Source organism: Hyperoodon ampullatus (assembly GCF_949752795.1).
Source record: "Hyperoodon ampullatus genome assembly, chromosome: 5".
In the NCBI taxonomy this organism is placed as follows: domain Eukaryota; kingdom Metazoa; phylum Chordata; class Mammalia; order Artiodactyla; family Ziphiidae; genus Hyperoodon; species Hyperoodon ampullatus.
In genome coordinates, this window is record NC_136918.1 from 138,157,064 (window position 1) to 138,180,164 (window position 23,101).

General features: G+C 45.4%; 1 protein-coding gene across 3 annotated transcripts in view; it reads right to left on the minus strand.

Annotated features, from left to right (window-relative positions):
* The window catches only part of HLCS (holocarboxylase synthetase), a gene marked incomplete at its 5' end in the record, with an annotated part of 193,687 nt that overhangs the window by 151,142 nt on the left and 19,444 nt on the right, over positions 1-23,101 (minus strand). For 2 of the 3 annotated variants that reach the window (XM_079704245.1, XM_079704244.1), the window contains 3 exons: positions 14,696-14,878; positions 19,998-20,944; positions 22,527-22,689. In XM_079704245.1, coding sequence (XP_079560371.1) covers positions 14,696-14,878; positions 19,998-20,944; positions 22,527-22,689 — 1,293 coding nt within the window. Of the gene's footprint in view, positions 1-14,695; positions 14,879-19,997; positions 20,945-22,526; positions 22,745-23,101 lie in introns of all 3 variants that reach the window. The other variant, XM_079704243.1, reaches the window with a different exon arrangement.

Consider the following 23,101-nt stretch of genomic DNA (forward strand, 5'->3'; position numbering starts at 1 on the left):
AGGTGCACTCCGTCCTCAGCCAGGAGAGAACAATCTGGAAACAATCTGCTGGGCAGCTGCTCTCATCAACAAACTGTTTATTGTAAGAAAGTGGCTGGGTCAAAGGCTAAACATCAACCCGAACCGAAAGCATACGAGCAAAAATCAATACCGTCCCTGCTAAAGAAACCCGGGACTTCACAGAAAAGACAGGGCAAGAAACTCAGGTTTAGTCCTGAAAGGGCAGCAAACTCTTGTATCTCATAAGGGCTGTTTTGCATGTTATTACAAATGGTTATTTGCCGCTATTTTCGGAACAGGAGCTAAAATATGGCCTTCAAAACATACAGAAATCAACTTTCAGATCACTTCCCCAAAAAAGTTACAACAGTTTATATCTAGTTGCTTCCTTCTTGCATTTGTTTTGTAAAAGAACCAACAGGCTTATACACAATGCATGGATAATATAACACATCTTTAAATGTCTATTTAGTAACTGGAACACTGACTAAGAGATTATATGAAGGAAATTGTTTTATTTTAGGTGTGACAGTGAAATCCCACACTTATATTTTTAAACAGAGTTCTTAGAGACACATACTGAAATATTTACAGGTGAGAGATCTGATCTGGGATTTGCTTCAAAATAATACAGGAGGAGGCACGGGTAGGAACAGATAAAATGAGATTGACCAGAATGGAAAACTGTGAAGCAGACTGATGAATACATATAGGGTTCATTACATTATTTTGTTTACTTTTGTATATTTGAAATTTTCTACAAAATATTTTCTTTTACTTGTATGCACGGTTCAACAGTTGCTATGAAAGAAAAAATGTTTTCTTAAATATAAGGAAAGTATTAACCTACCAGTACAAATTCATTAATTCTCCATAAGGATATATGTACACCACGGTATTACTAGGTCTCCATCATGGCTGTTTTCGAGCAATGCCTGAAATAAGGCTGTTAAATTCTGAGTTGACACTGGAGAAATAGAAAGAGATGTTTAGTGTGTCCCCACTGAGTTCATGACCCACCAAGCCAGAATCTGACCAAAAGGGTACCACTAGATGGCATTCCACAGTTTAACTGCATTATGGAGTATAAGGACATATATGAACTAGTTAGAAAACCCAACTGACATAAGTAACGGGGACCATGTTTTGAAAACAGCCAATTTAGCACACAGACTTTGAAAACACAACTTGTTTGTAAATTTGAGGCTCCTATATATTGCATTGTTAATTCTTAAACTAGCAGGAAAATTCATTTGAGAGTCTCAAATACATAAAATAAAGCAGAAGGCAAAATATTCTTTCACTATGCTTAAATTAACTATGAAAAAGTATCTATCAATGACTTCAAATTGTTCCAATATAAAGATGAAATGGTAATAATCACAATAATCGCACAATTCTTACAAAAGAATGCATTCAAAGGAACTGCTTTAAAAGTTTTAAAAAAACAATTTTTTTTTCACATCCAATTGCTTCACTGGAACCAGCATAAATACTACAGAGCCCTAGAAAGGATGTGAAAGGTCATTTCATCTACCCTCCCCAGACAGAATAGAAGGGGTTTGGTAATGAGAATTCAGTGTCCTTTAAAAAACCATCTTCTGTGACAAACTCACTTGGCCAGTCTGAGACACCAGACCTAATCCCATCACCACGAAGGGAAAATACAAAGAGGAGACGCTTCAAAAGTACGGACCTTTGACATTTAAAGCATTTTACGGGCTGAAAAGCCACAGAAAAACTTAAATCATCACATATCTCAAAGTTGTCTCTGGAAGGCAACAATCTAGAGTAATAATCTAGGCAATTCTGGGCAGAGAGAGCCTGGACGTTCCCCACTCACCCCCCCACCACCTCCACAAAAATGAACCATCATTTTTAAATGTATGAAACCACAATTTGATGTTTTCTTTTAAAAGATGTATTTCCTTATTTACTGAGATTAAAAACAGGAAGGAGCACGAGTAGTGCCATCATACAGTTACTCCCTAGTAACTGCCGTATGTAGGATTCATTTTTCCTCAAAGACCAGAAAACAAATGGTCAAATACTTCCCTATGGCAAAGAAAAGCAAACCGTTACAAGGATTCTTAGAAGAAAATTCACTTTTAATTTTAATTGTTCAAACTTTTACTTTGCCTGCAGAAGTCAAGTAGATTTAAACTAACCGTTTTTACAGTTCAGGGCTCAGGAAAGACTCGTGGTAAGTGATACTGACAAATGGCTTGGCAACGTGTCCATTCAGAACCGGGCAATCCTGCTGACTGGTGGTGGTGGATGGCACGCCTCCTTTGAAAGAGATTCTATTGGGAGTCCGAATTTAAATCTTGGAGGTGTAGGAGCTGACTAACACAATCCTTCTCTTTGCCCGTAACCCCTACCTCTCCACACTTGGACATACACACAGGAGACACAACAAAATGATGTTGTAGATCTCCATGTGTCAATGGGAAAGAACATTTCATTTTTAGCAGAAATGTCTACGTATTATAACCTAAGTCTTCTCTCATCCTCGGGGGTAAATGGGGAAAACACTCTCCGTCAAGGAAGGTCCTAATTCAGCAATCTTAGAGCGTTTTCTCTTAACGTTTCAGTGAAAGTAATTCACTATGCTTAAAATTGTAAAGACTTGAATGCCACTAGAAAATCAGTTAAAACAAATATTCTAATGACTAAATTATTTTCATTTAAAGCCATGTTCCTCAATTGACCTAATGGGGTTTGATCTCTAGAATTCTCTATGAGGGATAGTATCTCCAACAATTAATAAGAACAAAATTATAGTCTACATGCCAGTATTTCTTCCAATGATTGTATTATTAAATATATTATTAATAAAACAAAGCCTGAAAACACTTTAGGAAAGAAAAATACTGACAAAGCGAGCAGAGGGATCATGCAGAACTGAAAGTCTTAGAAACATACAAGACCTAGAAAGTTGTGGGTGACACAGCAGTGCCTGGAAACATGCACCTACTCACAGGCAGCCACTGAGGGGCCGAAACAAGACCACAACCAAGTAAGTGATCAGCATTCCCTCCTTATCTCCAAGAGAAAGTGACTGATGGACAGACAGACTAACCTTGGCCGAGCTTTCCTGTTGCCAGCTTGGCCAAAGAAAGGTCTCCCTGTACTGACCCAGCCTCCCTGCTGAGATCCGGCACAGGAACGCCGCGACGCTGAACCCTTCCCGCTCAGGCAGGGGAAATGGAGGATTAAACACCATTTGGGTCCACAAACTGCAGGTCAGTTTTAAAATCCTGAAATACTATAAACATTTTCTCAAGACTGCACAACGCTCGGAGCAACATTCTCAGAGTATTAGCATGAGCGGAAACAAAAGGAGTTCCCCGGCTATAATTCACATCCCAGAAAACTGAGCTAGAACATTTATCAAACAGGATTCAGGCCTCAGAACTCCCCATTCCTGCACTGACTGCCAGCTCAGCAGCCGGGAGAGCCACGAACCGATGGCTCTGCTGTGACCACGGGCCTCCTGGCCACCGTGCCCATTTCATCCTGGCCTTGGCTCGGAACCTGATCACAAGGGGCCTTTGATTATGCCCCCAAACCCGGTACCAGTGTGGGCTTATTCCCTGGGATGTATTTTTTAGACCTGGGAGACCAAAATCTGTTCTAAAGAATGTTGCAAGCCTTCCTAGAGACAGCTTCAATCGACTTCCCCAGGAGGTAACGCCATAATCCATACCCCCTCACACATGGCAGCTATTAGGGAGCTGGTACAGAAGACAAAAAGCATTTGGTCTGGGAGGATTTTTTATTCCAAAAGAGCCTGTTTCCCATCCACAAATCTGTGACTGCATAAGCAGTGGATATAAATAGTCTGAGGAAATAAAACCACCCTCTCTCAACAGGGAACTTCCTATCCCCAGAAGGAAGATGCTCCCTCCAAGGTGCTACCTCTTCCCCAGGTCAGCCAACAAGAGCTGCAGCACAGAGAAAACCCAAACCGTGACAACACCAATTAAAAGCAGAGAGCAACCAAAGTTGTATCTGTCTGCGTTTCCCCCAGTGCATTATCAGTCTCTGCCTTGATTGTAGCCAGAAGCATTCACCCCAGAGCCACTTTGAAACTTTCTTGTGCAACCAAGATTCAAGTAAAGGGCTTCCCTGGTGGCGCAGTGGTTGAGAGTCCACCTGCCGATGCGGGGGACGTGGGTTCATGCCCCGGTCTGGGAGGATCCCACATGCTGCGGAGCGGCTGGGCCCGTGAGCCATGGCTGCTGAGCCTGCACGTCCGGAGCCTGTGCTCCGCAATGGGAGAGGCCACAGCAGTGAGAGGCCCGCGTACCGAAAAAAAAAAAAAAATCAAGTAAAAATACAGCACGTACAGTAGCTGAAAAGCCTCTCCCCACCCACACACACACAAAAAAACCAGAATAAAATGAAGGCAGCAAAGGAAAACATCCCAAGTATTATTTCTTTTGCATTTCAACATCAAACTCATCATGTCACCTTTGTCATAGGTATTATGTTTGATAACAGGAAGTCGGTTAAAATGAAGCAAAAATTTCTAGTTTGGGTGAAGGGCAAAGGAAGAAAGAAAGGAGAGAAAGAGGTATATGAAAGACCCTTAAAAGCCTTCATAGCTATAAAAGCTTTTAAATGTTTGCTTTAATCTGCCATCTGCTCTTTAGCTGGTGCCGTATTGTAAAACAGCTGCCCCCGACACTGCGTCAGCCACAAGTCAAAAGCTATTCAGGATTGAAGAAACCATTTTCTCCCAACAAGAATTGCTCAGACAGTCTATTAGAGAGACAGATCAGTAAACATCTGGTCTGATGATCCGTAATGCTCTATTAGAATGAACAAAATTTGATAGACTCATAAAGAGGGCAGTGATTGGGTTTATGAGAAACAATACATGGAAAGCCTCACAAAGTACATTCAAGCCGGTGTTGAAGTATGAGGGAAAAAGGAGGTACACCCTTAACTCAGGAACACCCTGGTTTTTGTTAAGAAAGAATTTATGGCTTAATGGAATCCTTTAGAAAACTACAGTCATCCCTCGGTTTCCATGGGGGATCAGTTCCAGGACCCCCCAGGATACTAAAATCTATGTATACTCAAGTCCCTTATATAAAATGGTGTAGTCCAGTAGCTGTACCTGCAAGTTCTGAATCCATCCATGGTTGGTTGAATCCACAGATCAGTAACTCGTGGATACTGAGGCTGATGCTATTAGAAGAACAATGAGGTCTGTGGAGAATAGCCATGTCATGCCAACGGCTAAAGCAAGGCTAAGTCCAAAGTCTCTCTTTTTTTTTAACATCTTTATTGGAGTATAATTGCTTTACAATGGTGTGTTAGTTTCTGCTTTATAACAAAGTGAATCAGTTATACATATACATATGTTCCCATATCTCTTCCCTCTTGCGTCTCCCTCCCTCCCACTCTCCCTATCCCACCCTCTAGGTGGTCACAAAGCACCGAGCTGATCTCCCTGTGCTATGCGGCTGCTTCCCACTAGCTATCTATTTTATGTTTGGTAGCGTATATATGTCCATGCCACTCTCTCAGCCCTTACCATAGTGCTTATCCTATTCTACAAATATTTGTTGAACAGTGTGGAGGTATAGGAAGAGATACTCATTTCTATAGAGACACAGTCTGTAAACCTCTATTTTCTTTTCTCTTTCAATTCTTTTATTGACTTTTTTTTTAGCTCTACAGAGGTATAATTGACATACAAAAAATTGTACACATTTAATGTATAGGCGTACCTTGGAGATAGTGTGGGTTTTGTTCTAGACCACTGAAATAAAGTAAATACTGCCATAAAAAAAAAACTGGATTGCTTTTACTTAATTAACTTTGATTTTTCTGTCTCATCTTTTGGTGTCTACAGAAGAAAACAATAACAAATCATTTAATAATGCCCCAGCCCTTTCTACTGGGAAATACAACCAGACAGACTTTCTCATAAATTGTTTAGAATAATGTGAATCCCCAGTGATTTTTTTTCTCTGAATAGTGTGTTTAAAAGAAGAAAATAACAAACAATGACCTTTGAAAGATGATTTTATTGAGTGGGGGGTGGGAATTGCCAAGAGGAGAAAGGGCATACGTTTGGAAAATCTGTATATTTTAATAAATAATGATGTAAGTTACTTCTTCATATTCTTGCTAAAGAAAAAGACTGTTACTTGAAAAATAAAAACTGGATCAGAGCCTAGACCCCACAGACAAAAATACTGATGGCTGTATGTAAGTAAGAAAGAAAGTAAATAAATATTCCCTCTTCCTGGGCAAAAAAAAAAAAAAAAAAAAAAGCTATTCAGGGCACACCTGGAATTCTGGGTTTCTCTCTAATTTGGATCTCTAAAAACTATTTTTTAAGCTGTATTCTAGAGGAACACTAGAAGTTTCCGCCTCGCTGTACATTCAAGATTCAGAACGAGGATTAAAGGTGGAGGGAGGGAAGATTCCGCGCCAAATAACTGTGCTAAAACAAAGGAAAGCAAAGATTTTTTTTCTTAATTGGAGAAGTCTAATTAACTCAGAAAAATACATGAGACCCTTCACTGCTCCACAATCCAGTTTGCTCCTCTGAGGGGCAAGGACCCCCTCCCTACCCTGCCCCCCACTGGCAGGACCACTTGAGACTCAGATGAGATCCTGACACCTGGGAAGGCCCTTGGTTAACTATAGAGCGTGTGAGCAAGATGAGAAATCGTCTCTTGTTTTCCAGAAACTTCCACAGCAAGGTCTCACACTTAGCAGGCGCTCGGATGTTTGCTAAATGAAGTGGTCGGCTAGAGAAGGAGGAGTAAGTATCATGTGGTATGACTTCGTCTAAGTTTCTTCATAAAGCAACCAACATCGAAAAAGTAATTCCCTAGGGGGAAGGGACAATACATTTGCAAATATCAAAACTATCCTTATCGGGGCTTCCCTGATGGCGCAGTGGTTGAGAGTCCGCCTGCCGATTCAGGGGACACGGGTTCGTGCCCCGGTCCGGGAAGATCCCACATGCCGCGGAGCGGCTGGGCCCGTGAGCCATGGCCGCTGAGCCTGCGCGTCCGGAGCCTGTGCTCCGCAACGGGAGAGGCCACAACAGTGGGGAGGCCCGTGTACTGCAAAAGAAAAAAAAAAAAAAGACAAAGAAAAAAAAAACTATCCTTATCAACAATACCTGTTTGGTTAGTCATCTATTTTATACATATCAGTGTATACATGTCAGTCCCAATCTCCCAGTTCATCCCACCCCCACCCCACCCCCGCTTTCTAATAAGAACCTGCTATATAAAATAAAATAAAATAAAATAAAATTCAAAAAAAAAATCCTCCCTGGAAACAAACAAAAAACCTGTTTGGACAGGGAGGGAAAAGTTTCACAACAAATAATCTGGGGTTGACTCAAAATGAAATGTTGCACCAGGTTTTGTTTTTAAGCATACATGATCCGCCCCACAGTCCCACACCACCAAAATCACACACACGCACAACATGGTGATTTCTGCCCAGTTTCTTTAATAACAAACCCAGTTGTCACTTCTTATTACGGTTCCATTTGACCCCGAGGCAAAGGAACCACACACCCTCTGGCAGGATTCCTGCCTATGTTCTGCTGGCTTCAGATGCTCAGGTCGCCTCCATGCCACTAGCTACGAGCTGTGACGAACGCCCAAAAGAATCCCAGCTTTACTGCTTCAGAAAGAAGCCCGTGTCCCCCAGACCCAAGCGGCGATACCCCAGGATAAGAGGGCAGGCCCAGTCCTCCCCGCTGCGGACCTCAGCGGAGGGCTGTGCACAGCGGCCCCTCCTCCTGCCCCAGGGGGGTGGAAAGGGACCCGCTGGCAGTGGGTGGGGTGGAGGGGGGCCTCGACTCTGTCCCAGTCTGTCCAAATCCACCAGCTGCCCCTCCCGGCACAAACCCCTGTGACTCCACTGCCCAGCCTCCTTCTTTCTGCCATTTCCCTGGCTGAGATAAAAATAGCAACAGAGCCCAGAGAAACGGAAACAAGAGGGTGACTTTCTGGACGGACTGGACTTTAGGTTCTGCCAGGGAAAGAACTGTGGCTTTTCTATAAAAATCAGCGTCGCTCACAAAGACGCCGGTGTGCCCCGCAGGAAAGGTGTATCCTTCCTAACTTACGGTCACCACCGATGGGGGGAGGGAGTAGTGGCCGCCCAGCAATCCCGCTCCACAGACCCTGGGGCCCCTGAGTGGCTCTTGAGTCTCTGGCTCTAGTCACACCTCCGGAAAGGAAGTTATCTGTTTGAAAGCGCTCACCCCGGAGATGTCAGCATACATACATGGTCTCCTTTGACAAATGGTTCAAAATAGTTCGATAGTCAAGAAAGTGCTACACACCCAAGCAGGGGTGGGGACGCTAGAATTAGGAACAACCACCAGTAGCCACCTTCCAGCCACGGGAGCGAATGGACGGCTGAGGCCCTGAGACGCACACATGCCGACCTGAGGGCTCAAAAGTAAACCTAATAGTCGTAGCCAGAGTAAAGCCATTTACTAACAAAGCCAACGCTTTTAAAATAATTAATATAGGTGTCAAATATTAAATAAAATATCAATATCTACACGAGGGTCCTTGCCTTTTAACATTCAAATTTTGACCATTTATGGGATGCCTTCAAAGTCCAATGACATACAGTAATTTGTTTTTTAAGTTTTAATAACTGGTTTTGCTCATTATAAAATTAATACATGTTCATAACAGAGTATTTGGAAAATACAAAGAAATTTTTAAAATTTAATAAAATCACCGTTAAGTCTACAAGATTTAATGGTGATTTTATTAAAATCACCATTAATGTAGACTTAAAATCACCATTAAGTCTACAAGATTTAATGCTATTTTGTTGCTACAAAATAGCAACAAGATTTTATGGTTAGGCGAATCAACAAAGGTTACATACACTTCCTTGTGTAAGTTATGCACTTAGCATCCAACTTTTGACGAGACAGATGGACCTGTCCATAGCATCAGAAGGTTTAAAGTGATGCCTCCTGACATCAAACGGGACTCCTGTGAGAGTGACTGCAGTTTGCTCCAAAATGGATGAGGTACATTTCTCAGAGAGCTCATTTCATAAAAAAAAAAAAAAAAAAAAAAAAAAAAAAAAAAAAACCATAAAACATGAGTTTGTAAAAGAGCTTAGAAAAAAATACTCTCACTGTTTTAGTATCTCCTTTTCGTAAATGAGGCTGATGTGTCACCATAGACTGCTGACATTTTGCTAAAACTTGAGCCTGAATCTCACCAAAGGAAACCCAGACCACAGTGGAATAGATAGGAAATCAGATATTCAGAGCTTGTTGAAATATACCCCCCATATATACCGTATTTCCTTCCAGTCTTTTTTCTATGGACATATGCGTGTGGTGTATGTGTGCTCATGCATTTTATGGTTTACAATGTATCGTAATTTTGTGGAGGTCTGAATTTCAATCCTGCCCCTGGGAGATTCGATTAAATGGGGAGACCTCGGTCAGAGAAGTCCAGCTGGGCCACCCAGCATCTGCACCTCAGTGGGGCCTTGTTTCCCCATGGTGTCATGCATGGTGACACTCATGAAGTCACACGTGACTGGATTTTATAGCGAAATCACATGCTACTGTGGTGCCTGGGTGTCAACGAAGGTCTCAGAAACACACCTCCAGCAAATGCCAAGGGCTGACTGTACTTTGGGTGAATGTTTTTTTTTCTACTTGGATCACATGCTATCTTTTTTCCATTTATGTCACTGTACTATGGAAGCACATAGATGCCTCATAAATCTTCTGTGCGCTTTGGTATAAAGAGCGAGTCTCCAGGCACCAAACTGTATAAACACAGCTGGTATGCAGTAAAACTATTTAGATAACTAGTGTGTTTATTTTGTTCTTCCACAGTCCATCCTATAATAGTACCTAGTACACAGTAAATGTTTAATGAAAGATGAATATTATTAACTGTGACTATGAAATAATTTCTACAGGCCCAGAAAAAGTGCCACCGATATAATGGAAAATTACTAAATTATACTATGCAAAACTGATGTAGAGAGAAAAAAAAAAGCAAATCTCTGAAGAGCTACTTCATAGTTCTAGGATATAATTCTGCCTGCTCACCAGGCAGCCTGGCTCAGCAGCGACACCGTGTGGTGAGAGATCTCTGATCCCCCAATAGCACAGATTATTTTACAGGAAGCAAGAAGCAGAGAGCCAGGGAGGTGGATGGACCTAGAATCTGTCACACAGGGTGAAGTAAGTCAGAAAGAGAAAAACAAATACCATATGCTAACGCATGTATATGGAATTTAAAAAAATGATTCTGGAGAACCTAGGGGCAGGACAGGAATAAAGACGCAGACGTAGAGAATGGACTTGAGGACACGGGGTGGGGGAAGGGTAAGCTGTGACACAGCGAGAGAGAGGCATGGACATATATACACTACCAAACATAAAATAGATAGCTAGTGGGAAGCAGCCGCAGAGCACAGGGAGATCAGCTCGGTGCTTTGTGACCACCTAGAGGGGTGGGATAGGGAGGGTGGGAGGGAGACGCAAGAGGGAGGGGATATGGGGATATATGTATATGTATAGCTGACTCACTTTGTTATACAGCAGAAACTAACACAACATTGTAATTATACTCCAATAAAGATGTGAGAAAAAAAAAAAAGAAAGAAAACAAACAGCCAGCACAGGCATCTAATCCAAAAGGTAGGTGAGAAACCAAAAGATGGGCCGTATGTAACAGGTGACGGGATGCCAGGATCCTCGCCGTGGAACTTAATTCCATGGGAAGCAAGAAGATCTATTAAGAAGGCTCAGAATAGAGAGTACGATCCAATTCCATTCCCAATCTGTCATCCGTATCTATAATACTCAGCCACCAGCACAATGACGAGAAGGTGTTCCGAAATGTCTCGGCATCAGAAAGACGAGGAGGACTCGCCCAGCTGCCTCCAGAAAGACCAGCACAGTTGGTGAGTAGCCACCTTTACACCTGCACAGTAATCCTTCAGAGCACTTGTATTCCAGGAAAACACACTTCTGAAACCCTGAATTCTTTTTTTTTTTTTTTTTTTTGTGCAGTATGTCGGTCTCTCACTGTTGTGGCCTCTCCCGTTGCGGAGCACAGGCTCCGGACGCGCAGGCTCAGCGGCCATGGCTCACGGGCCCAGCCGCTCCGCAGCATGTGGGATCTTCCCCGACCGGGGAATGAACCCGCGTCCCCTGCATCAGCAGGCAGACTCTCAACCACTGCACCACCAGGAAAGCCCGAAACCCTGAATTCTTGCACTTCCTTCTACAGCAGATTCAGGGTCTTCTAAGAGGAGTTAATAAACATTAAGAAATAAGGATACACATATGTAACAATCATACCTTCATTTACACACTCAGTTCCTTGGGCTCCCAAAGTAAAGCAGAATTCAGAGAGAAGCAGTTGGGAGGGAAAGTAGTCCACAGGACAGATACCTAAGATCAACCAGACCAAGTGGAGGGCCCGAAATGAGAAGTGAACATTGCTCAAAATTACTCTTTTCCAAAGTTTTTATATAATAAAGGGCTTGGTCGGCTTGGGGTCTGTGTGGAGTGTTTGTGTATGTGTATATAGAATAAATATTTGCTTTAATATTGTTCAAGCTTTGCATTCCCATGGTTTGTGAATGGGGGTTACCAATGAATAGGAGAAAATGTATCCTCCCACCCCCAGGCAGTTTAAACAGCCAGAGGACAAAAATAGGAAGCATCTACTGTATATTGTAATATACACAGACACACAATACAAAGCCTTAGGTATTTCAGGTTATGCCCATTCTAAAGAAGATGGAAAAACCTAGAATTCCAAACCTCTGCTCACGGGACAGTCACAAGAGAGCAGGTCACTCTTTCCTCTCCACTGCGACGGCCAAGAGTCAGGAGGCCCAAGTCCCAAGACCAGCATGATCACAAGAGCTCACGGGAAAGGTCAGGGAGCACTGCCAGGGGCAAGCCTGAGTCTAGCTCGCTCCCTGACCTCGGAGCAGGCAGGCACCCCGCACAAGTCCAGCCTCAGCCCTCCACGCTCAGGAAAGGAGGGAGAGAGAAGGTCTAGGAGAGGGACAGCCACCTCCCCTAGGGACCAGAAACCCTCACCCCAAAGGCTATGCCCCATCACTCCAAGGTGGGGGGGGAGGTCTATAAATGGGTCCTCTTTAAGTGTTGAAGCTCTGAGGACTGGCTTTATTTTGATACTTTTTAATAAATCACAGAACAGAGCTGTTGCTTCTCCTTCTATTAACACATAAAACAGAGATAAATGATGTGGAGCTTTGAGGCCTGAGATGAAGGTGCAAATGAAAGTCATACCATTAATCCCCAAGAACACCCATTAAGAAGAGGGCAGGGCTTCCCTGGTGGCACTGTGGTTAAGAATCTGCCTGCCAATGCAGCGGACACGGGTTCGAGCCCTGGTCCGGGAAGATCCCACATGCCACGGAGCAACTAAGCCCGTGCGCCACAACTACTGAGCCTGAGCTCTAGAGCCCACGAGCCACAACTACTGAAGCCCATGTGCCTAGAGCCTGTGCTCCGCAACAAGAGAAGCCACTGCAATGAGAAGCCTGCGCACCGCAACGAAGAGTAGCCCCCGCTCGCTGCAACTAGAGAAAGCCCGCTTGCAGCAACAAAGACCCAACGCAGCCAAAAATAAATAAAATAAATAAATTTTAAAAAAAAGAAGAAGAAGAGGGCAGACTGGCTCAAAAAACTGTGTGATGAAAATGCAATGACTGTGAAAAAAAATCATCCATTGCTATATCTTTAATTTTTTTTAATTAAAAACATTACTTAGGGCTTCCCTGGTGGCGCAGTGGTTAAGAATCTGCCTGCCAATGCAAGGGACACAGGTTCGAGCCCTGGTCCAGGAAGATCCCACATGCCGCGGAGCAACTAAGCCCATGTGACACAACTACTGAGCCTGCGCTCTAGAGCCCGCAAGCCACAGCTACCGAGCCCACGTGCCACAACTACTGAAGCTTACGCGCCTAGAGCCCATGCTCCGCAACAAGAGAAACCGCCACAATGAGAAGGCCGCACGCCGCAACGAAGGGTAGCCCGCGCCCGCCACAACCAGAGAAAAGCCCGCGTGCAGCAACGAAGACCCAACATAGCCAAAGATAAAGTAAGTAAAATAAAATAAATAAATTTACAAAAAAAAAAATTAGTCTTTTTAGACCAGGCACCAGGCACTTATCAGGCACATTATACACTTTTAACTTATTCAATCTCCCAACAACACCAATAACATAATAATAATAACTGCACTAAGGTGCTAAATGGGTTTTTTGTTGCTGTTGTTTGTTTGTTTGTGGCTGTGTTGGGTCTTTGTTGCCGCGCACTGGCTTTCTCTAGTTGCGGCGAGCGGGGGCTACTCTTCGTTGCGGTGCGTGGCCTTCTCATTGCAGTGGCTTCTCCTGTTGCAGAGCACGGGCTCTAGTTGCACAGGCTTCAGTAGTTGTGGCACGTGGGCTCAGTAGTTGTGGCTCACGGGCCCCAGAGTGCAGGCTCAGTAGTTGTGGCGCACGGGCTTAGTTGCTTCGTGGCATGTGGGATATTCCAGGACCAGGGATTGAACCCGTGTCCCCTGCATTGGCAGGCGGATTCTTAGCCACTGCGCCACCAGGGAAGTCCCTGCACTAAGGTTTAAATAATACAATTTACACAGAACTTCTATATATACGATTTCATCTAGTCCTCAAATAATTCTGTAAGGTATCCAAATCCTAAATGCTCTCAGATTCTATATCTGTCTTCCCCAAGTGAGCACATCCCACCCAGAGAACTCATAGCTCTAGTCTCTTCTGAAAAGTAAGTTTGCCAAGGGACAGAGAATAACCCAAAAGAGAATTCCTCCTCTTTTAAAACGGTTCGGATAGAGGGTATAATTTGTTCTTTTCCAGGCAAAGCAGGGAAGTTTGGTGTTTAGAGTCACCTGGACTATTAGGTATTTGCTGAAACTATACAGTTACGTCACTAAACTCACAAATTTCCCCATTTAGGGGAGACAAACAGAGATAGTCCCACAAAATAATTTGCCACAATCAACAAGAAATTGACAGCTTGGCAAAGCAAAAAGATTATTGAGAAGACACACCTGGAGAATGTGGCAACCTGCCCAACCAGGCAGCAGCCACAGGCATCAAATGCAGACAAAAGGCCAGGAAAATTCCTGAATACATTCCCAACTCCATGACATTTTCCCTTTAGACAAAAGTAAAAGATATCAACTGAGATCCAGAGCCCCTTTTGCCACAAGATGGCAGACTTCAGCACAAAAGAAACAAAAGTTGTGATTTCCCCATCCAAAGATTCACTGAGGAAGGCCCAAATCAAAACAAAGGCTTTTAATCCCAACTGAATAAACTGCGGTTTCCAAATACACTCTTGACACATAAAAGAGTGACCTTTTCCCCCGTCAAGTGGAAAGGGCCACAGAACTTTAAGACATAACTCCCTCTGAACTCCTATGTTCTTCCCTCCCTCCGTTACATAAAACACCAAAGAAATTAGTTATACTTGGACAACTTTAAGGCGGTTTCAAAACCTGAAGTCAAAATAGAAATGGACAATCAAAACAGAAAACAAAATTGGAACCCACTGCAAGGCAACCACTGAGGGAAGGGTCACCGTTCTGACGAAGGGCACCTGAGGAGGTCCCTTCCCAGCCGAGCACACACTCACCTCAGCCGCAGACAGCAGGTAAAGAGGCATTAAGGCAGGAACGTGTTTTGCGTCACAGCTTAGGCCAAGCGTCGTCAGGATCTCCTTAAGGACTTCGTATCTTTTAAAATTGCTTGATTTGAGCAGGTTAAAATCCTCTGGTGTTTGCACTACTGGTGAGCTGGGAGGTAGTTCCAGGTGCACCTGAGGGAAAAAGACACCGTGATGTAAATCAGGGGCACTTAGCGACATAAAGAAAAGCAGTGGCTTTACTACTTTTTCTGAAAACTTGAACATGAATCCTTCTAATCATCAACAGTATATAAACCTGGAACCTGAATATTTGGTAAGGAACAGCAAGCAATAAAAAGATTCGAGGGAGCCCATTAAAATCGTGGCTGAAAAGATCTGGTGGAAATGACCCCGGATAGTAACTTTCCAGGTCCCGAATTTTATCGCTAAACAGTCACGGGACCTTGGGCAAGTCAATTAACTCGGTTATACGACAAACGTTTAGGAACATGGTTGTGCTGAGGACCCAAGTACAGTTGCTGCTGAACTGGGGGAGGCACAGTGAGTCAGCCTCGAAGCTTCTATTCCACCTACTGGTCATAACTCCTGGGGACGGGAGTGGCCTCAGTCACCGCTTTAAGGGTGTTTGCAGGAATACAAATAAGTGGGGTTTGGCGGACTCCACTGAAAGGGCTGTCCCACCTCCCTCCTTCACCTGATAAGACTTGGAATTTCATGTATTTAGTTCAGGCTTTGTTGTACAGTTAAAATGAAAGTAGTTCTGGGACTTCCCTGGCAGTCCAGTGGTTAAGACTCCACACTTCCCCTGCAGGGGGCGTGGGTTCGATCCCTGGTCAGGGAACTAAGATCCCAACATACCGGAACTTCTAGCTGACTCTAACTAGAACCTTCCTATCAATGGTCTGTGTTTTGGTATGAAGGAATGTACTAGAACTTCTGGCTCTGTTGAGATGAGATTTTAACTGGGCATTAGAGCCTGGAGGATGCCAGAATACTCAGTACTCAGAAGGGCAATCTGACCATGCTTTATTTTATTTTGCTTTTGCCAGGGGTCAGCTGTGGGATTCTGCTGCCTGTGGAGCACCCGGCTGAAGTTATAAGAACATTATAATAAAATGAAAAGTATAGTGCTAGGGGCTTCCCTGGTGGTGCAGTGGTTAAGAATCCGCCTGCTTGGGCCTCCCTGGTGGCGCAGTGGTTGAGAGTCCGCCTGCCGATGCAGGGGATACGGGTTCGTGCCCCGGTCTGGGAGGATCCCATATGCCGCGGAGCGGCTGGGCCCGTGAGCCATGGCTGCTGAGCCTGCGCATCCGGAGCCTGTGCTCCGCAACGGGAGAGGCCACAACAGTGAGAGGCCCGCATACCACAAAAAAAAAAAAAAAAAAAAAAAAAAAAAAGAATCCGCCTGCCAATGCAGCAGACAGGGGTTTGAGCCCTGGTCCGGGAAGATCCCACATGCCGTGGAGCAACTAAGCCCGTGCACAACTACTGAGCCTGCGCCCTACAGCCCATGAGCCACAACTACTGAAGCCTGCACACCTAGAGCCCGTGCTCCACAACAAGAGAAGCCACCGCAATGAGAAGCCCACGCACCGCAACGAAGAGTAGCCCCCGCTCGACACAACTAAAGAAAAGCCCGCGTGCAGCACCAAAGACCTAATGCAGCCAAAAATAAATAAATTAATTAATTAATTAATTTTTAAAAGTATAGTGCCAGCCTTCAGGCAACTTAAAATCTCTCAATTCCCACTCAAGCCGTAACCAAAACAAAAACACTGCCCAAATATACTGTCTAAAACAATCCACTTGTTGAAAGTTGGAGCCAATCTGAAAAGTTTGCAGAGGACTGTCCAGCAGAGTCCCCACATTCCAGCGGGCCAGCTGAGGGCTGCCTGCTTCACCCACCGCCGAGCCTCTTGCCCACGAGCAGCAGGGGTGTCTGTCCTCTAAACAGCCCTAGAAAAGGAAGGAGGCAGAAAAGCGAACTCCTTTAAGGTATATGAATCCTACTGTGTCTCCTTCTACCGTGCATTCTTACCCAAAAGTGTGCCTCTCATCTCCAGGGGTCAAAGCCAGTGCTGGGACGGACGGTCGGCATGGCAACGGGTCACGTTTAATTCACCTGAGCACCTGACTGTCCGGAGATTACCTCTTACAGGTGGCAGAAATCAAACGAGCCAAGTACTGTCCCCACCTGGGCCCAAGGAGGGGCGCGAGTGTGGTTAATGGCCAATGTACTCCCTGGGCTGAGCAAGTACACTCAGGGTGGGGTGCTACGGAAGTCCCTGTCACAAGTGTGAGATGCCGAGGACGAAAAGGAGAGCTCCCCCTCCGAGCGGGCCTCCGGATTCCAGGAGGTGAGAGAAAGCACAGCTGTCGACACTGTGGGCGAAGCGCGATTGTCGGTTTCAAGGTTAGGTGCTTCTACAACAGCCGCGATAAGAGAGGCCGTCTGGCTCTGCACCTCAAAACAGCTACCAGTGCGTGTGCGTGCCGCACCCACCCTCCTGGTCCTCTGGCTGTGATGCTGTTGCCATAGTGATGGGTCCATTTCTGTAACTTGGCTTCGCCACACCCACCCTCCTGGTCCTCTGGCTGTGATGCTGTTGCCATAGTGATGGGCCCATTTCTATAACACGGCTTCGCCACACCCACCCTCCTGGTCCTCTGGCTGTGATGCTGTTGCCATAGTGATGGGCCCATTTCTATAACACGGCTTCGCCACACCCACCCTCCTGGTCCTCTGGCTGTGATGCTGTTACCAGAGTGATGGGCCCATTTCTGTAACTTGGCTTCGTCTAAAATTAAGGCCTTTAGACAAGCCCCAAAGCCAAAACTAAAAACGTCTCCAGTCACAGACGGGACGGTAGGTGCTACTGGCATCTAGCAGGCAGTGCTGCTAACGACCCCACAACAAAGAAGGAACCGGTCCGAAATCTCAATGGTTGAGAAACTCTGCTATAAAAGCAGAACCGCTTCTGCTATGTGCTAAGCTAAATAAGAACACAAAATATTTCAAATCCATTTCACCGGCTCTATTTGCACAACTTCATGCCAAACTCCTGGTCCATGTGATAAATCGAATGTCAGCATTAACCCACAGCCTTAAACTTTCCCTGCAAATCTGATCAGCAGAACAGTCCATCAAAATTTCCTTTTTCTAGGGCTTCCCTGGTGGCGCAGTGGTTGAGAGCCCACCTGCCGATGCAGGGGACACCGGTTTGTGCCCCGGTCCGGGACGATCCCACATCCCGTGGAGCGGCTAGGCCCGTGAGCCGTGGACGCTGGGCCTGCGTGTCCAGAGCCTGTGCTCCGCAACGGGAGAGGCCCCAACAGTGAGAGGCCCACGTACTGCAAAAAAAAAAAAAAAAAAAAAAAAATTTCCTTTTTCTGTACAACGATGAATGCCTTGCCTAAGGTCTCAGTGTCAGCCCCCTGGCTGTGAGACCACCACCTATTGAGCAGCTGTGGTTTGTCCTTGAAGTCCTCCTCTTACCGGGTTACATCATTGCCCTATTTATTATAAAAATGAAGACTACGAAATTGAACAGGGAAAGAGGAAACTAACCAGCCTGTGCTAATATTTATTGGTTGATCTCGGCAGCAAGGTATGGTAGTGACACAGCCCTGAGGAGAAAACAGTGACCCTGTCACACAGAGACTGGAAGTCATTTAAAATCAAAAATGACATTCTAATCCCCTGCATCTGATTTCTGAGGCTGCATCATGTTGCCTTTTATCCTAGGGCAATGCACGCGTATCAAATTTTATGACAGTAACGGGGTCAATTTAAATGGTACAGCAAGCAGATTTGCTATGTAACTCGGAGAAATGGATCGCCAACAGTGCCGAATCAATTTTCTAGTACAAGTCTGTGCACAGGGGTGGTAAAATTCACTGCTGAAAGCTGAAATGCAGCTCTAGGAAGTCAGATTTTTAAGTGGATTTTCTGAGTTACTATAGTTACCATATTTGCAGACAAAAAGATAAGAAGAACTTTATTAGGCCTCCAAAAAATAATCCATGTAGTTTGCAGCCCACATGAAACCTGCTTGCGTTGTATGCGTTCATCTGCGAACATGTTCATGCCCCCTTAAAGAATATTTGGTCAGAAAACCCAAGAGACAATTTCTAGGAGGGCTGGAGAGACGCACAGCATATGAAATGAAACCATACCAAAAAAGGAAACAATTCCCTAACTCAATAAAAAGATCCCTATAACAAAACAAAATCTGTTACACTCATCCTGGGAACCATTCTGGGCAAGATATCCACATCTACTTAGTCTTCTCATCAGATCATCGGGGACTTCCCTGGTGGTCCAGTGGTTAAGACTCCGCACTCCCAATTCAGGGGGCCCAGGTTCAATCCCTGATCAGGGAACTATATCCCGCATGCCACAACTAAAAGATCCTGCATGCCACAACTAAGACCCAGAGCAGCTAAATAAGTAAATATTCAAAAAGGAAAAAAAAAACTTTCGCCCAAAGGCATTAAAAGATTTGCAGTAAATGATCAGGAATTCTGAAGTAGTCTATCCTGCTACCATTTGCTTAAACAAACAACAAGCTCAAAAGAAAAAGAATGCGGGGGGCTGGGGGCGCAAGAAACAGCAGATGAACCAAAGGAGCCCCCTTAGCATGGGAAGGGAAGTAAAGTTTTCCTTTTATCTCTGTTTCCATTTTTTCTTACCTATGCATTAATTTGCTATAAATCTACATCATTTCAATATTCTTATTTGAAACTGTTCTCAGCACTTAGATTTTAAGACTGACAAATCATAAAGGAATTGAGGATCTGAAGGTGTTTTCAACACTCACTGTCCCAGCAGTTGGTGAGCATTCACACAAACCCCTGACAATATTTTAATATGACAGTTACTACTGTTTGGAATTACCACCCCAAGGCACTCAATTCCCTTCATTAAATAACAGTTCGATTACATTAACTAAAGTGTGCTTTGAGGCAAGAGAGTGGGGACTGATGGATTTTAGAAAGAGTATCACCAGTGTATAGATCAAGACAAGAAACAAGTTTTGGCTAATTCTTGGTTAACCAGCAATCTTTAATTAGCCATAATATCTTCTGCCTCGTTCCTCCATCACAAGTATTTCGGTGAAACAGGATATCCACAGGAAAGCCTGCTACTCACCATCAGCAAAAATTCCCAGCCGAAAGTCAGAAGCACCCCCCCAGCACACAGACTCTCCAACCTTTCAAAGTACATTCTTGGAGAGCGTATCCAATCAAAGAGACCCAAAGATCCTGACACGGATGCCGGCCTGCATACCTGGCAAAGAACAGCTTCTCCTCCACGTGTTCCGAAAGGCACTTGCACAATCAGCCTGTCCTCGTCCTCGTTGTCCAGGTGGCCCTGGAGCTTGCCCAGGCTGAGCGGCTCCCCGGGGCCCCCCTCGAAAACGCAGCCGCTGCTCAGGATGCTGAGCCTCACCTGGCTCCTGTCCGCCTTGCAGAAAACCAAGCTCTGGACTGTGTCCTGCAGTGGGGCCTTCCTGGTCACCTGGAAGCCAGCAAGCATGAAGGGCGATGACAGGCCCAGTACCTTCCCTCCCTGAGAAAGATAGGCCATGAACCTCCGGGACAGGTCCTCAGGGACGGGCTCCCTCGTGGCAATGACCAGCAACAGGCAGTTGTCTGGCCACGGGTCCCTGAGAGCACTTTCCAGCGACAGGTGGTACAGAGTGTAGCAGTTGGTGTCCACGCAGTCGGCCAGAGCTGACCGGACCTGCTGGAGCCGGCCCAGCGCGTCCTGGGAGTCGGACCCCACGTAGAGAAGGATGTTGGGTGCCTTTCCCGTGAGGTTGACCCTCCTCTGTTCTCTCTTGGGGCAGAGGTCATACGCGATACCCTCCAAACCACTGCTGTAGTCGTAGGGAAGATCTGGAATGTTCTCTGCAGAGGCAAACTTGACGGATTCGATGGTGCTGTTCTCAAGCTCCAAACACTCGTGGCAGCTAGAAAGATGGAGGTGACAGCGCTCGACGGAGCCCACGCCTCTGTCGCTCTCCCCGGCAGGCTCGCCGCCAAGGGCACCACCTTGCCCCTGCGTGGGTGCGGAACCCAGAACCTGGCGGTCCTCTCTGCCAACGTGCTCCATAGCCTCCAGCTCAGGCTTGCTCTCAACAGAAGATTCAGGCTGGGGCTCTAGGAGCTGGGCTGGCGTGTCTGAGGCTTGATCCTTAAGTTCCTTCAGAGCGGAGTCGTGCAAGTGGACAGCTAAAGAGAACAGAAAAGACAATCCATCAACCCTCTGGTTTGTCACGCAGCTCAACTCAGAACCTCAGGGCACTCTCTGCGCTGCACGACCTACATTCCAGGGCAGCCCTCATCCCCCCCGCCGAACTCTGAGGCCTCCTTGAGAACCACGTAACTGCTCCCACCTGCTAGGAGGGTGCCCCTGACAATCCCGAGTAAAATTGCACGTTTCCACACCTTTCCCATACAGATCGGAAAACCTCAGACCCCCTTATTGTCTGGTGAAGAAAGTGAGATTCGGAGAGGTGATTTTGTCCACTTGCTTATAGATTCAATTTTGTGGCTATCCATCTCCTATATGATAACGAAACTCAAAAACAAGGCACATAGCTAGAGTCTATCCACGCACGCCCCAGGAAAAAGCCACTCTCAGGACACTTCATTGGATCAGCCGGGGAGAAGGATCTTGCCAGTATCTTGACCCAGGTCTGGAATATAAGTTTACAATCACTGATTCAAAAAACATTAACTGAGCACTTGCTAAACGTCTGGCATGGTATTAGGCGCATGCACATGGCCGATGGGGAAATGAAGTGATTTTCACAAATTTCCAGAGCTGGTGACACTCACTGGCTCAAGATACAAATGAAGACGTTCTTGTAAGTCAATTTTACTTCAATAAAATAAAATTTTAAAAGTATATGTGTACATCGGCTTCCCTGGGGGCGCAGTGGTTAGGAGTCCTCCTGTCAGTACAGGAGACACGGGTTCGAGCCCTGGCCCAGGAGGATCCCACATGCCACGGAGCAACTAAGCCCGTGAGCCACAACTACTGAGCCTGCGCTCTAGAGCCCGCGAGCCACAACTACTGAGCCTGCGTGCCACAACCGCTGGGGCCCATGTGCCTGAACCCCGTGCTCCGCAATGGTGGGGGGACCACCACAGTGAGGGGCCCGCGCACCGCAGTGGGGAGTGGCCCCCGCTCTCCGCAACTGGAGAAAGCCCGTGCGCAGCAACGAAGACCCAATGCCGCCAGGAGTGAAATTAATTGATTAATTAATTAATTAATTAAAAATTATATATGTGTATACATATACATAAAAAAGACTAACATGGACATGGAAAGCCTACTTTTAAGCCTAATTAAGGAAGAACATTTTGCGTGTTTCCTGAAAAAAGATGTGTCCCAAAATGATGTAGTATATATGTTTTAAGTAAAAAAACTGTTAGATTTAGAACTTCATAGTAACACTGGCTATGCCTTCCATTCAGTTGAACTATGGTCTAGAAACCAGTTATACTGTATGAGAGTGTGTGAAATAAATATTATATGGGTTCTAACTTTGCAGGTCATTTCATGAACAACGCAATTATGGGGAATCCTTCTTTAATTTGAAAAGCACTAATGATATAGTCAGGGATAAGCACCTCAAAAAAAAAAACTGACACATGTATGAATGTTATACGATTATGGTTCTATCCAAACTGCTGGCTGAATTAAGCTGCAAATAAGCATTGCCCTTAAGTCACACCAAACAACAGTCCTTAAGCTCATAACTAATGGCATCCTGCTATGATGAAAACATCTCCCAAGATGACTTACAAACGATCTTTTGGGGTATCAGTCCATTAGCCACCTGGAGTCTATCCTCAAGGAATGCCACTCCCAGCTTGCTGAAGTCATCCACACTTGCTTTGGCGATTAACTGATAAGGATCCCCAGGTCTGCAAGCTAACGGCAAGCAACAATCCGACCACTTCACAACCTGAGAAGAAGTGGGTGAGGGAGGAGGAAGAAAGACAGGATGAGATTTTTCTTCTCTAAAATAACCAGATACTTTACTTTTCCCTTCAGCTCCCACCCCTATATTACAGTCAAACAATGAATTACTGGATAGTACTTTTTTTTTTTTTTTGCGGTACGCGGGCCTCTCACTGTTGTGGCCTCTCCCGTTGCGGAGCACAGGCTCCGGACGCGCAGGCTCAGCGGCCATGGCTCACGGGCCCAGCCGCTCCGCGGCATGTGGGATCTTCCCGGACCAGGGCACGAACCCGTGTCCCCTGCATCGGCAGGCGGACTCTCAACTACTGCACCACCAGGGAAGCCCCTGGATAGTACATTTTAACATCAAAGATGTCCTGGTTCAAACATTCTCATTTCTACTCAACAGGGCTTAC